Here is a 16,917-nt window from a genome sequence, read left to right on the forward strand (position 1 = left end):
AAATTGTGACCATCTAATGAAGATGTGAAAGATGTGGGAGCGAATTAAACAACTCAAATAGCCCAGGTGTAGCCGAAGAAGCAAACCGGTAGAAACATCCGAACCACTTGATTTTGTCAAACCGCCGATCAAACACCAACGAAATCCTAAATCAAACTAAATTAGTAGAAGACCAGTCGAATATAACCACCCCAAACCGGAAACTAAATATTAACTAGAAAATCACCCACAACTGCAACCAAATCCTCGACCCAAAACCATTACCGCAGTACCAAATCAATAAATTGGTTGAAAGTAATCATTTTTAAAAAGTATGTAGTTACAAAGTATAATTGTCAGAACTTCCTAAAGTCAATTTCACTAGAAATTCTTAAACTAAAACTATTAAAACATGTTAAAAAAATCCTACTATTGATTTTCTTTTTCTTCCCTTTTTATAATCACTAAAGTAAGTAAAAGTAAATATTCGTAATCGTTAATTTATAGGGAAAAAATTATTTCACTTTGTGGTTATTTTCGTATATATAAATAAATAAATACATATACATGAATAAATAATTTCACTAATTCATAAAAAAGCACCCTGTTTGACTTACCTTTTTTGTTTTACTACCTTTAGAAAAACTCAAAAAAATAAAATCCCTCTTCGTTCATGTTCTACCCCTTTCAATTCCAATACTCAACGCCAAAACCCTAACCCTAGCCCTAATTTAGGTTTTTTTTTCTTTCGGAAATTGAGTTCTGACTGTAATCTGCAATAACTAATCAAATTTATTATAATCTTCAACATCAGCTATGAAGAGAGCATGGCCTAATTCTAAACCCAATGGCGCTTACAAAAAATCCAAATCAGGTTTCTACTTCTTTCATCCTCAATTAAACCATATACATATATATATGCATGCTTTATTTTAAATTAACGATTAGTATTACAATTTAATCTGTTCATGTTGCTATATCATGTCTTTTTGTTTATTCGATTTGCTTTTAAAATATATAAATTAATTATTTATATGTAGTAGTCAAACTAACCTAATTAATCAATGAATTTGTGCTACTGCTATATAATAGAATTGAACATTGTTGGTTAATAATAAGGTTCACCTATTGATTTGGTCATCTTAACCACAAACATCACCTTTTTTTGGTGATTATTTGAACCATTTGATCTTTTTAATTCAAATGATCAGTCTTTGGTTTATATTGCTAGCTGAGGCCAATTGTGATTCGACTGTCTGATTGTTTTAGAGAACTTCTAGAAAGTACTGAGTACAATATTAAAACGCCAATTGAAGTATGGTCTTTAAGGCTAGATTTTTATATTTTTGTTTTGGTTTAGTTCCCTTGTTATAGTGTAGTGATAAAGAGCATTCAGACTCAAACTTAGAAATGCATCTCCGGTGATATTAGATGTTAGATGGTTTTAAAGCTTTTTAACTAGAGAGTTACGAATGAGTGAATGAGGCGCCTTAAGTTATTATATTGAGGTGTCTGTTCTGACCCAGTTCTTTATAAATGGGTTGGTAAGGGTTATGTGTTATCTAAAATTGACCAAATCAAAAACTAAACTAAACTAAAAGAGGAATGTGTTAAAAGGGTTGAAAGCCGCCCAAAGTTCCGTTTTAATGTATACAACCTCTTATATTGTCTTAATGCAAGGATTTACTCAATATTGTAATCATATCGTTTTGTACTCATATTAACATTTAAAAATTATTTGCAGCAAACCTACTGAATCTGGCCCACTTCGACAGATACTAAAATAGACTAATCCAAATTGAACCCCTTTTGATGTATGATCCAATGTGCTTAGTGTACCATCTCTAGTTATTCCAAAAATAAAAGTAGACTAAAGTTGAAGTAGACCTATTTGTATGCCAGCATATTTAAGTATCTAACCCTTCACAGAATCATATTTTACTGAAGATAACCAAAAAATATAGTCCCAAACAAAGCCGGTGGTAGAAGCAAAAGTGGTTTTTATAATCTGGCTTTTGAACAGATCCTTTTTGCATTGATTGTTCATGATTCTCTATAAACTTTCCACTTATCAGAAGTGATCTAAGCAAACTTTAGAATAATGGTTAAAAGAGTTTTACCTCTTCGATTCAAACTTTTAATGTTATCATGTTAACAGTTAAAACACCATTTTGTAGTTAAAACTTGTCATGATATATTACACACAAACATATATGAATGCCCGATTATAACACCGGTTTCTTTTATTATACACCCAATAGTTGCTTTATGTTTTTATTTTAGAGTTTTTCACTTTTAAACTTGTAATCTAAATTTCTCTAGTTTCGGAATTTAATTCAGAAAGGTAAGTCGATATATAAGTGTGGTTCTGATAAAAGAATTGCAAATATTATCTTATTCTTCTCCATTTATCTTTTAATATTTATTAGAATTAGAATTTAGAATATGTACAACAAAAAAAGTACAAAGAAATCTAACTGAGAGAAAAACACCTAATGTCTTATAACAGAATCGGAGAATTTACCAAGTGGTATAAGAGGCAAAACCAAGCCTTGCATGAAGTATTTCAGGTTAAATCCTTGTCCATTTAACTAATTATTATTAATTACTCCGTATTTTAGTATTATACCATTTCTAAGAACATCACTTCAAGTTCAGCAAAAGATAATCGATCAACTAAATCACATTAGCCTGTTAAAAAGCTAGAAGTGATTTTAGCAGGTTACACAAGATAAATAATTAAAATGTCAGAAGTTGGTTTCAATTGACAATTATTGCCTACTCTCAAATGAAGTTATAGGATGAGGCTATTTTGTGTCTCCTAAAATCACACAGTTTTGGGTGCATTGATATTTGCAAACATATTTTTCGAAAAATGATTTGATGCTAAGAAAATGTCTCAAACTAAGAGTTACACAACAAAACCAATATTCCAAGTTAGCAATAACATCGTTTCTCGTTTGACAATACTATTCATAAAGACCTAGACTAGATAGTTTTTGGTTTGAGAATGGGTCTGGAATATGTAAATTGAAAATCATGCAATCTAGGTCTTCATGAATACCATTGTTAGATGATATGTGTGCATTCTTCCATTTAAGACATCTTCATAAAATGATATCCTATTTGTGCAAGAATGTTTTCACATATCTCATATGTCCCCGAGACTGCATGGTTTTAGACTTTTAGGAGACAACAATCTCATCTCTTAGAGCTTTGTTCGGAAGTCGTCAATAATTATCAACCGAAACCATTAATGCATTATACAGTTTTCAAAATACTTAATCTTGTGTAACTTCGACTCTTCACTGCTATTTTATTAGTTGCATGAATTTATTTATAAAATAACAAGTTATCCTTTTTTATTTTTTACTTGGTACTTTGTGATTCAAACTAATGAATATTTTTTTCTTTACATAGCATTGAAGGCTGTCCATTTGGAGAAAAATGTCACTTCCTCCATTACTTCCCCGGTGGCTATAATGCCGTTGCCCAAATGATGAATCTTCCGCTAATTTCAACCGCTCAAGCCACCACACAAAACGGGCCCCAGGCAGTTTTAAAATCCAAGATGTGCAACAAATACAACACCCCTGAAGGCTGTAAGTTTGGTGACCAATGTAGCTTTGCTCATGGAGACCGGGAACTCGGTAAACCTATCGCTCCATCGCACGATGACCCGCGGACCCTACCACCCGTCTCGGGCCGCCCCACACCAAGTGTAGTTACCACCTTTGGTGCCTCAGCCACCGCCAAAATCAGCGTTGACGCTTCTCTCACCGGTGCCATTATCGGTAAAGGCGGTGTAAATTCCAAACAAGTTTGTAGACAAACAGGAGTCAAACTTGCAATTCGGGATCACGAGAGTGACACAAATATTAAAAACATCGAACTTGAAGGGACATTTGATCAAATTAAGGAAGCAAGTACCTTGGTTAGAGAGCTAATATTAAATGTGAGTGCGGGTGCAAGTTCAAGACATGGTTCAGCGGGTCCACCTAGAACTTCTGGTGGGGCCCCTTCGAACCCTACCAGAAGCAACATGAAGACAAAGATGTGTGAAAATTTCACCAAGGGATCTTGCACCTTTGGTGAAAGGTGCCATTTTGCGCATGGTGATGCTGAGTTGCGAAAACCAGGTGTGTAAGATTTAGATGTTTTATTTAGGCATAAAGTTTTGGTAAGTGACTGCCTTTTTTTCTGTAGTAAAGATTTTTGTTTATGTGGACCTGTGTCAACAATTAATGGTATCATGGGTATGGGACACCTGAACATAGTGGTGCTGCGATAACGTTTAGTAATTCGTGGGTTCGGGTGCTTGATCTAAGTTATGAAACTTTTAGATTGTAATATCAAAGTTGTTTGCCTAAAGGATGCTATGCAGCTATCACCAACCGATATTAGTATGTCGAAAAGGTCGGTTCTTGTGTTTTTTCTTAGGTGTTTAAATAATGGATTAAATCTTAACGTATACGGAGTATTAAAGTTTAAGGACCATAGATGGAAAATTTTGTTAGCCTTTACACTTTGGCTATTACAATAATAGTCGACTCTTATGAGTTGCATCAATAATCTAGAAAACGAGATGACTTGCATTTCGACCTTATACGAAATTATTGTAAAATAACGACCTTCTACGAGTTGAATTAACAGAAGCTCTTTGAGTTATGAACATTTTGACTTTTAAATCAACTAAATCGGGTATGAAGAGGATATGACCACAGTGGTGAAGGTTCGCTGAATCTGCGAGTTGTCACCGTTTTTATCATATCTAATTTATACATACTCCAAATTACTTGATTTAAAAAGCTTATATGCTCGTGACTTAAAAAGACTACAAATTTCATTTTATGTTGAGGGGGCCAAAGCCTCTCATTTCCCTTGCTAAACTTCGTATCTGAAGTAGACAATAAACCTACTTGGATCAAAGTTTAACATTGAAAGCTACAAAAAGTCTGAATTGAAACTATGGATGCGTTATATAAAATAAATGGTTAAGCGCCGAATGATTCATAATTTAAATGATTTAAATGTTCTGAATGAGTTTGATTCTGAATGACAATAAGTTATTTAATAATCATTTCAAATGAGCAATGTTATTGTTGTAAAATTACCTTATTAACATTTATATATATAAAAATTAGAATATAGTTCTTTAATAAGTGTTCTTGATATAATTTAAAGAGGATATTACATAAAATTTATGTGTTTAATGGTTAAAAGAGTGTTTCAGCTCTGAATGGTTCAACACTGAATATCTGAACCATTCAGCGCTGAACTAATCCATTAAGAGGTAAACAAACACACGTTAACTCGACATGAATAAATCATTAAACCTTAAACTTAATTTGAATGTCGAGTAACGAATTTGTGTCTTTAACTGGTTATGACTGTGTAAATATTGTCTAAGCTAACGTTATCGTTATTCATACTTGAGCAAGATGCTTGTTGTTAAAAATTACTTAACGCTATCAACTTTAATCAAACTCTACATATAGTTTTTGAAATTAAAGTATCTTATTTATGAAAGAGATAAAGATCACGTGATGCGGGTGTGAGTGTATTTTGAATAATTAGAGTTTAGACTTTTTTTAACCAGATTCCGTCAAACGAGGTGGGGATTTATGACGTCCTCTAACGCTGTTAAAGTGGCGTCAATGGTGACAAATGGTGACAAAGTGGGGGCGTTAGTCGAGGGAATGACGAAAAAAAGAGTCAAGGATATGTGGCGCGAGCTTATTGGTGGAAGAAATATAGCCGTTTTCAAATGGCTTTATAGTCGTTTCACTCTTTTAGGAGATAACAATTTTGCACTATGTAAGTAGAAGGAAAGATTTATTACCGAGGACATGGAGAATCGTCCCCAACGTATAAGAAATAGCGGACGAGATCAAAACATTATCATAAGAGAAATAAGGGATAGGGCGGTGCACGGCTAATTTACCAATGATTGATCGAGCATATTTGAAACCTTCCATCGACATTTCGAACTATGCATTAATGTTTGTTTATGTAATCTCTATTTTTAATATTTTTAGCTCATTTTTAATCGTTAACTTTTATGTATTGTTGCATTTAATGAAATGTATTACGGTGTATATTTTTTGTAATGTATTTTATTATTAACATATATATGTAACGTATTTTTTATATAAAATTTATAAATTAAATTAAAAACTGATGGACCTTATAGGTTTCTGACACAACATTTGACATAAGGGTTAAATGACATGTCACAGGTATTTTTCATTTTTTGGTCAAAAAGCACACAACATGTATGTGACGTTACAAGCAATGTGAGAAATTGTCTTAAAGGTTGTCAGTAGACTTCCACTACAATTCGAGACTTTAACTCTTTATGTTTGTTTTATGTTTGGATTGTGCTTACCTTATAACCGCTTAAAACATACGAAGTAACTATTTATACATTATATAAAGCGTGTGATATAAATCGTACGTGTCAACTCCTGATTAATTCATGTCACGTGTCAACTCCTCCTTTATTCCTGCCACATGTCAGTCAATCAATTATTTCCATATATTAATTGAATTATTAGATTTCCTAATTTAATTTAATATATAGATTTCATTACCTAAAATATATATTATATTATATTATATTATCATATATCATATAATATTATATTAATTTTAACAACGATAAATGTTATAATTATATTAATATTAATAATATTATATATTACATTATTATAATGAAATTCTTTTAAATGGTCATCATAATATTGTTTAAACGATACATTAATTTAATATAAATATCGGTAATTGTTATATATATAAATGGTCATATATTGAAAATCATTTACAAAGAATTTTATTGTAATAAAAATTATAAAATAGATATTTCTTTACTAACATTATAATATTGTTAATAAATGATATTTTATATAGTATAAAATTAAGTTATAGTTTGAGCATAAATTTAAAAAATTAAGTTAATATAATATTTGTAGAATATTATATAAAAGTACGGACTCATGTTTGTTAATTGAAGTTAAAATGGTTATTTGATAATCCTTATAGATATTTAGATTTATGTCTGTTTTGTTTCGTTTGAAATTTTGACATTATTAAATTAATTTATACTAAAAACATATGGGGGATGATTCTCACACACACTTTTTTGATCCTCACACACCAATTGAGTATTATTAGAAGAGTAAAAAGTTAAAATAGGTGTGTGAGGATCAAAAAAGTGTGTGTGAGAATCATCTCCCAAAACATATACAATTAGAGATGTACATAAAGTATTATTCTTAACAATCGGTTTTAAAACAATTTTTTGGGAGCTCATGTTTGATATTTTATCGATTATTTATCAATTGAAGTTAAAATAATTTCAACGGAGAGGCTCGTAATTTATGCGTTACATTCATAATTAATGTTTTCGATACAAATGTTATAAGTTGTAAATGATTGTATTTATCGTAGTTGTATTATACATTTGATAAATTATACATTATCGACTACTAATTTATACAAATAACGTGCAACGCACGAACTTATAAAACTAGTATTATATATTTCACGTGATCACATATTTTCACATATATTTCACGTGATCACATATTTTGTGTGAAAACACACCATACAATTCCTAGCGACACACGCTATGTCTTAAATCGACAAGTTATTTGTTTTTGAAATATATAACGATATATTATGGTTAGAACCTTGTTTGTGTCGAGTTGACATAAATCTTGCCAACTTATGTCAAATATTGTTTTTCTTATTATTGTTTCAAAGTGTGTGAACTTTATACTTGGTAAGCTTTATAAGACGAATTATGAAAATATAATCTTGTTTGTTTCGAGTTAGACCAAATCATCCTTCTTATTAGCTAAAATATATATATAAAAAAATAATAATTATGCTTTGTTATATTTCAATAGGCTTATAACTACCTTTAGTGGTCTGGTTCAATATATTCAAATTGAAAGAACCAATAAAAGAGAGATGTGTTGTAGAAGATATAGGAGAGAAAGAGGTTGAAGAGAGGTGTGATGTATTTAATGTATATGTGTGTTTTTGTAACTTACATTATGCACATATATATATAGTACAAATTTTACTATCCATATTTGACTAATTACCATCCATATTTAACTACTAAATTTACAACACTCCCCCTTGGATGGTAATTTTTTTTAAAGAGCAATTAATACTGCCTCGTTAAAAACCTTGCTAAAGAAAACCCAGTGGGATAAAACTTTAGCTAAGGGAAAAAGAGTGCAGCATAGAGTTGACTCCCCCTCAAGTAGACAACGTTGAGTCGTCACATCTTTTGAACTTGCCTCATGCCAATATTGTGAACGTATGTTTTGAAAACAGCGATTGACAGTGCTTTGGTATAAAGATCAGCAGAGTTGTTGATTGAACGTATCTCATTTTAATCTGGTTGTCTTTTACGAGATCTTGAGTATATGAGAAGAATCTGAGGTTTTCATCTGAAACTGTATCATCTAAATCTTTTATGTACAAGTTTGACCCTTGTGATTTGTCTACAGTCTCCTTCATGGTTTGCTCAAACTGTTGTTTCAATTCCTATTCCCTTTCAGTCTTTTTCTGAGCCTTACCAATATACCATTCTTTTCCATCAAACATATGACCGTTAAGACCGTTTATAGCTTTAGCGCCTCGTCAGCATTTATGTTTTGTTTTGTCATTTTTGATACTCTTATTTCATTTGTACTATGTAAACTGTATTATCTTCATAGATAGTTGTTGGGCTTTTATAGCGTTCTAGTCCACAAGAATCAATAATGATTTGTATCATTGATCTTAACTAAAATCATTCCCGAGTAGATTCATGTAATGCAATCACTTCGGCATGATTTGATGATGTTGCAACAAGTGTTTGTTTTGAGAACGTCATGATATTGCGGTGCCTCCATTTAGGAATACATATCCAGTTTGAGATTTAGCTTTATGTAGATCAGATAAATAATCTGCATCTGTATAACCAAACAAATCTTGTTTCGAGTTGTTAGAATAAAATAATTATAAATCAGTAGTTCCCCGAAGGTATCAAACTATTTGTTTGATCCCATTCCAATGTCTTTTGGTAGGGGCTGAGCTGAACCTTGTCAACAAATTAACTGCAAAAGAAATGTCAGATCTTGTATAATTTGTAAGATACATAAGAGCCCCAATTGCACTAAAATATGGAACTTCTGAACCAAGAAGATCTTCATGATCTTCTAGAGGATGAAATGGATTAGTATCAATATTAAGATCTAACAACCATATGAGTACTTAATGGTTTTTGTCTTGTCCATATTAAAATATTTTAAAATCTTTTCGGTATAAGTTGTTTGATGTATAAGTAAGTCATTAGTTATATGCTCAATATGTAAATCAACGTAATACTTGATTTTTTTTTATTTTAAAATCTTTCTTTAGAAGTTGAATGGCTTCATAGATTTCTTTATTTAAGATAATTGATATAAACAGCTATGATCACATATCCGAACATTGTTTTTATAAAACACACGTGCAAATAAGTTTATATGTATACCCTTTTCTTATCAAGTAGTAATTTAATCGATTATACCACATACGTCCCGATTGTATATACCCATTTAGAAATCTTTGTGATTTAATGGAATATGTTCCCTTGGGTTTTGCATTAGATGCTTATGATACCTTAACCCTTCAGGTATATTTATATATATATCACTATTAAGTGATCCATACAGATAAGTAGTAACAACATCCATGAGATGCATTTAAATAACTACCAGGTTGATTAAGTATCTAATAAGTAATTATATTGATTATAGGAGGATAAGTTTTTCTCCTAATTCATTTCTGGTCTTTGTGGAAAATCTTGAGTTACAAGTCTAGTTTTGACTTGTAACTTCATTTGCACATTTCTTTTCGGATAAAAATTCATTTGTATCCCATTGTTTCACATCTTTAAAAGTGATAACGATTGATCCAAAAACTTTTCTTTTATTGAGCGATTCTAATTCAGCTCGTATTGCTCCTTTCCGTTGAGTTCAATCACGTCTATTTTGATATTCAATGACAGATTTTGGTTCCAGATCATCATCTTTATTCATGATGTCATTGTAACATTATATGAAAATATCTCATCAAGATTTTTCACTTCATTTCAGTTTCATAATATTGCATAATTTATTGCAATTTATGCATTTACATTTATCAATATCCTCTGCAGAAGGAGTATTGATTTGTGGTTCTTGTTGAACACTTTCTTTTATCTCATTATCAGCTGATTTTCTTTTTCGAGGATTTTTATCTTTGGAACCAATTGGTCTCCCACATTTCTGCCGTAGCAAAGACTCATGAGTGACATTATTGCCAGCTTTTGTAATTTCAATTCTAGCTGAAGCATTTACTACTGGTATATATGATTTAGTCACTTATTTTTTGTATCTTTAAATGCATAAAGTAATTAATTTGCAAGTTCTTGCATATGCATTATATTTGAAATTTCTTTTCGCATTCTTTTGTGCGATGATCAATATTCCTTAATTGATGTTCACACCATGAAACATCATTTTATTTATATTTCATTTCTCCCCCTAATATAGGGAACAATGTTTCATAAAAGTGACAATCGACAAAACTTGCTGTAAAAACATCACCCGTTATGGGTTCAATATATCTTATGATTGAAGATGTTTCATATCTAACATATATTTCAATCCTTCTTTGAGGAACCATTTGTTGTAGTTGTTCAATTAAAAATACACTGCACAACCAAATGTTCTAAGATGGAAAATATTTGGTCTCCACCAAAATTAAATTGGTAATGGAGAATATTTATAACTTGCACTTGATTTAATGCGAATTAATGTCACATCATGTAAATTTACATGTCCCCATATAAATATTGAGAGTTTTGTACTCATTTCTAATTGTCTAGTTATTAGCTGTAAGCGTTTATCTATTGATTCAGCTAAACCAATTTTGTGTATACACATGAGCAACTGGATGTTCAACAACAATCCTTGTAGACATATAATAATCATTAAAAGCTTGAGATGTTAACTCACCAGCATTATCAAGTCTCATTCTTTTAATGGTGTAATCAGAATAATGTGTTCTTAATTTAATAATTTGTGCAAGAAACTTTGCAAATGCCATATTATGGCTTGATAACACACAAACATGAGACCATGCGTTAGATGCGTCTATTAGAAAAATGATCCACATGATGGATGAATTGGTCCATATATATACCCTTGAATTCTTTCAAGAAACATTGGTGATTATTTCTCAATGTGCTTTTCATTAATCGCCATATGTGATTTTCATTAATCACCATATGTGTTTTTCGTTAATCACTATATGTGCTTTTCATTAATCACTATATGTGCTTTTCATTAATCACCATATGTGATTTTCATTAATCACCATATGTGCTTTTCATCATATATCATTTTCACCATATGCGCTTTTAATCATATGTGCTGCGCTTTTCGTCATATGCACTTTTCATTATATGCGCTTTTAATTATATGCGATGCGCTTTTCATCATATGCGCTTTTTATCATATGCGCTTTTAATCATATGCGCTCCGCTTTTCATCATATGCGCTTTTTATCATATGCGCTTTTAATCCTATGCGCTTTTCGGTGCTACATAGATATTTCTCATTTTCGATTATCATTGACTGATAATCATATCCATTATGATATATATCAGAGAAACTTAACAAATTTCTCTTTGATTTGGGAGAAAACAAGACATTGTTTACCCAAAAAATTCGTACCATTTGGTAATATAAAATTTTGCCTTTTTCGTTTCTTATATCAAGTTTGCAAGAGCTGATATAGTATTTATAATTCCTTCATTTGATTTAAATCAATGAAATATTTCTTAGATTTGATCATAGTGTGTATGTTACTACTATCTGCAATACATAGGTCTTTACCATTTAATTGATGTTGTATTTCTGCAGGATTCATACTAAAACTTCAAATAAGATAAGCAAATAATGAGTTATATTTGAGCAAGATAATCAAATTATATTACCTGCAAACAAGTTATAATCTGAAGTACATAAAAGATAACACTTAATAAAACATATGCGTTATGGTCTAAAACCATTTATTTATGAGTGATACATAAAAAAACTAGGCATCTTAGAAAATTCAAACCATTCAAGTCTCAAGGTAGCTCAGGGTTAATTTAATCAAGATTTGTCAACAGATTCACTCTCATTTTCTTTTCTTTTGGGACTTATTTGTAGATCTAAACAAGATGTTCATGTATTCAAGAAATACTAGACTGATGATCCACGTTACCAGATCATTAATAAGAATCTCCGGAATTCTTATAAGAGCGTCTACTAATATCTTTAATTTTATTCTTTCATGGATCACCGTTATTTTTTTTTTATTTTTTTTATTAATATCGTATCTATCTTTGAGTATTTTCCATAATACACTTGGATTTTCGATCATATAATATGTAGATTCTAAGGACTCGTCAATATGTTTGCTAAGAAAAATACTTACTATTGCTTTCTCTTGTTCGGAATAATTGTTATTTTCATTCAGGGTTTCTAAAATACCGGTTGATTCGAGATGTTTTTCTACATTCATAACCCATGTTAAGTAGTTGTTCCCACTTGTTCTAAATGAGCAAATTTAAGCCTTTTCAAATTCGACATTTTCTATTATAAAAAAGATGAATAACATAAATCATAATCATAATCAACTTCTATTCATAGACAAATAATAAAATGAAATTAGAATCATTTTAAATTCATAAGTAGCAAACAACAGAATAATGGTATGATTACAAATAATAAAATCACAAGGGCAGGATAGAATATAGGTTCACCCGGTGGTATATTAGCAACAATGATGATAGTTAATATGACCAATACAATAGGAAAAATCATCCTTGTGTGAATCATTTTTACAAAAACTTTTTGAGAGTAGTAATCTGAAAAATGAAGATTGATTTGTGAAAATGTGAAAACGGAGATGTTTATTTTATATTTGAAAAATATAGTTGTTGTAACGTCGTCAGTTGACGTTAACAACCGTTATGTATATATGACCGTTGTAACGTCGTTAGTTGACGTTAACGAATAAAGTCACTATGTCAAAACGCATATGAGTAATATAAAGGACAAGATACTTTTTCTTATTTTAACTTTTAAGATTTACTTTTAATAAAAATACAAACTACTTTTTCTTATTTTAAATTTTAAGATTTACTTTTAATAAAAATACAAACTACTTTTTCTTATTTTAACTTTTAAGATTTACTTTTAATAAAAATACAAACTACTTTTTCTTATTTTAACTTTTAAGATTTACTTTTAATAAAAATACAAACTACTTTTTCTTATTTTAACTTTTAAGATTTACTTTTAATAAAAATACAAACTATTTTTTCTTATTTTAACTTTTAAGATTTACTTTTAAGAATAAACATTAGTATGCATGAAATAAATAATGATTAATTGCATAAGTAATCATAAATGTTAGATAACATATAAAGACCCCATCGTATTCGTATTGATCGGAATTAATCTCGACCCATGGTACCGTGTTGTCAAATGACGTGTTGCGTACATAAAGTATCGTGTTGTCAAATGACTTGTTGCGGACAATCATGAGGTCTTATTAACATAAATATAAATGTTAGTGAAGTTAATAAGAGTTAGATTACAGAAAATATAATTCAGGCGGTATAACCGACCATATATAACTTAAATAACATAAATATAAATGTTAGTGAAGTTAATGAAAGTTAGATTACAGAAATATAATTCAGGCGGTATAACCGACCATATATAACTTAATTAACATAAATATAAATGTTAGTGAAGTTAATAAAAGTTAGATTACAGAAATATAATTCAGGCGGTATAACCGACCATATATAACTTAAATAACATAAATATAAATGTTAGTGAAGTTAATAAAAGTTAGATAATTTCTTACCTTGATTAGTGACGTGTGCTTGCTTAGATAAACCTTGATTATACGGAGCACTTCGTGCTGATAACGTGTTATATTTCAGTAGGCTTATAACTACCTTTAGTAGTCTGGTTCAATATATTCAAATTAAAAGAACCAATAAAAGAGAGATGTGTTGTAGAAGATATATGAGAGAAAGAGGTTGAAGAGAGGTGTATGTATTTAATGTATATGTGTATTTTTGTAACTTACATTATGCACATATATATAGTACAAATTTTACTATCCATATTTAACTAATTACCATTCATATTTAACTACTAAATTTACAACATGCTTTACTTTGTATGAAAATATAATCTTGTTTTATAAGACGAATTATGAAAATATAATCTTCTTTTATACAGGTTTCATATTGTACGAGTTATTTCTTCGCTTATTACTGGAAAATTTGTGGTGTAATTTTGCCACCGACCTGATGAATCACTTTGTTTGCGGCGTCACACTTTGATGGATCCTCTCTTAATCTCTTGGTGTAAAATGTATTTTTTGGCTAGTGTTTGTTCCAAACATAAATTAATTGTCAACTAAAAAGTTAAGTATTTAAGTGTACATAAATACGACCACTTGTTCCACAAATGCACCTTTCGATACCATAGATATTGTGTTCCATGTAACTTAAATCCAGACCGTAGAGTTGCACTATGAAGATCAGCCGCCAACATTTTATCTATCTATCTATCTATTAATAAATGCTTTTTTTTTTTTTTTTTTGAAAAGCAAAAAATTATATTAATAAGACTTTGAAATGTACATCATAGGCATTTGAGATTATGCCAAGAAAGGAACTAGAAATCTACAATACTACTTACATACTACTATCGAAGTTGATTGAGAATAGCAAGAAACAGTGGGCTACTTAAAAAACAGAGAGTTTGGGCATTCAGCCGTGATCGTCAAACGATGAAGGATTAAGAAGCCATTGATTCCAATCTAACTTTAGCTTCTTCGACCGACTCGATATCCATTCAAATGATTTTATTTGTAGCTCATTAAGTAGCACCGGACCATTTCCTTTCTTCTTCCGAAAAATTGTGTTATTTCTATTTTGCCAAATCAAGTAACCACATATCAACTCGATTGCTTGCCATAGTTTTGATGGTGTGTTTGCTACGCCGGCGGTTTGAATTCCTTTGAACCTTTCACCAATGTTACAATCCATCACTTGACCTAGATTCCACCAACGATACACACGATTCCATAGGTCTTTTGCAAGTGAGCACTTAATTAGTATGTGCTCGACAGTTTCAATATCATCATCATAAATCGGACATCTTAACGAATTAAGGTCGATATCCCGCTTATCCAGTTCGACTCTCACCTGTAATCTACCCATAATTGCACGCCATATGAAAATGCTTATTTTTTGTGGAATCAACTGCTGTTCATTGTTTCTGTGTTCGGCATAGTCACCGGCAGAATCTTTCCGTCTATAAGGTGCGTGAGGTTGGCGACAATGAATAAACCCTTTGGATGTATGTTGCACTTCCATGTATCAACTTTGCATCTGTTGAAGGTATAGTTGTTTAGGAGACCTTGAAGTTCATTCAATTCATCACATGTTCTCCCTGTAGGCTCTCTAGACCACCCCCATGACGCTGTCCAAATGTTCTCATGGTGGTAAATTCTATCAACCACCAAAGCATCAACATTTCCTTCTAGTCTGTAGAGTCTTCCGAATTTTTCACAAAGAGCTTGAGAACCTAGCCATTTATCCTTCCAAAAGAGTGTTGCATCACCTTTGTTTACTTCCTTCACAAACATGTTAGAAAACAAAATCCCCATGCTATTTAAGTCATGCTCAATATTACGGATAGTATTCCAAGTGGATCTTCGAGTTAAATTTTGATTCGAATTTGGACATCCCAAGCCCCCTTGCCGCCCATTTATACTATGAATAACCCTTGCCCAAAACATGTCCCGTTCGGTTCGAAAACGCCACCACCATTTTCCCAATAGTGCCAAGTTTTTTGCTTTAAGGGACCCAATGTTCAACCCCTCACCCTTATAAGGTAAAAGAATTTTTTCCCGTTTGACCCATGAGATGTTTGTATTATCCCCCGACCCGTCCCAATAAAAATTTCGTCTCAAACCTTCGAGCAAGTTTAGGACACACGATGGAGCACGGAATAGGGAGAATGCATACAACGAAAGGCTACTAAGTACGGCTTTTATAAGAGTGAGACGACCACCGAAAGATAACATCTTTGCTTTCCACCCCGCCAATCTTGACTTGAATTTTTCAATGATGGATTCCCAATCTTGAACGTTATTCATTTTTTGACCAATCGAGAGCCCAAGATAAGTAAACTGGAATGTACCAACCCAACACCCGAGGTAATTAACCATGTTCTCTACTTGAATGGTTGAACACCCGATTCCATAGAGACAACTCTTCATCAAATTAACCTTTAATCCCGAAAAAATCTCAAAGCATTTTAGTAGTTTAAAAAGGTTACCGACATTTCTTTTATCCCACTCACCAAAGAAGATAGTGTCGTCGGCATATTGAAGGTGCGAGACCATGATGTTTTCGGTGCCAACTCTTAATCCTCGAATCAGACTTGTCTCTAGGGCACATTTTATGAACATATTTAACCCTTCAGCCACTATTATAAATAGATAAGGAGATAGCGGATCTCTTTGACAGACGCCCTTTTGAAGTGAAAATTCCTTTGTTGGTGATCCATTCACTAGAACCGATATCGATGCCGACTCTAAACAAGTTTTAATCCATGCTATCCATTTTTTTCTGAAGCCCATTAGTTCCATTATCTTGAATAGGAATTGCCAATTGATGCTATCGAACGCCTTCTCAAAGTCGGCCTTAAAAATTAGGCATTTCTTCTTTTGGTGTTTGACATATTCAACAACCTCATTTGCCACAAGTATGTTATCAAGTATGTATCTACTCTTTATGAACGCACTTTGTTCGCTTCCCACTATTTT

The 16,917-nt window shown here is 31.4% G+C and overlaps 2 protein-coding genes across 2 annotated transcripts; one reads left to right on the forward strand and one right to left on the reverse strand.

The window, feature by feature from the left end:
* Nucleotides 1-641: 641 nt before the first annotated feature.
* Nucleotides 642-4,387, forward strand: LOC139840297 (zinc finger CCCH domain-containing protein 14-like). Its single transcript, XM_071830560.1, has 3 exons — nucleotides 642-853; nucleotides 2,489-2,549; nucleotides 3,400-4,387. Exons 1-3 carry the CDS (start codon nucleotides 796-798, stop codon nucleotides 4,124-4,126), a joined length of 846 nt encoding a protein of 281 aa, XP_071686661.1. The 5' UTR covers nucleotides 642-795; the 3' UTR covers nucleotides 4,127-4,387.
* Nucleotides 4,388-14,851: 10,464 nt separating this feature from the next.
* Nucleotides 14,852-15,304, reverse strand: LOC139841164 (uncharacterized). The gene has a single exon (XM_071831396.1). It carries the CDS (start codon nucleotides 15,302-15,304, stop codon nucleotides 14,852-14,854), a length of 453 nt encoding a protein of 150 aa, XP_071687497.1.
* Between the last annotated feature and the right edge of the window lie 1,613 nt (nucleotides 15,305-16,917).

The sequence above is a fragment of the Rutidosis leptorrhynchoides genome, chromosome 4, assembly GCF_046630445.1.
Source record: "Rutidosis leptorrhynchoides isolate AG116_Rl617_1_P2 chromosome 4, CSIRO_AGI_Rlap_v1, whole genome shotgun sequence".
Taxonomy (NCBI): domain Eukaryota; kingdom Viridiplantae; phylum Streptophyta; class Magnoliopsida; order Asterales; family Asteraceae; genus Rutidosis; species Rutidosis leptorrhynchoides.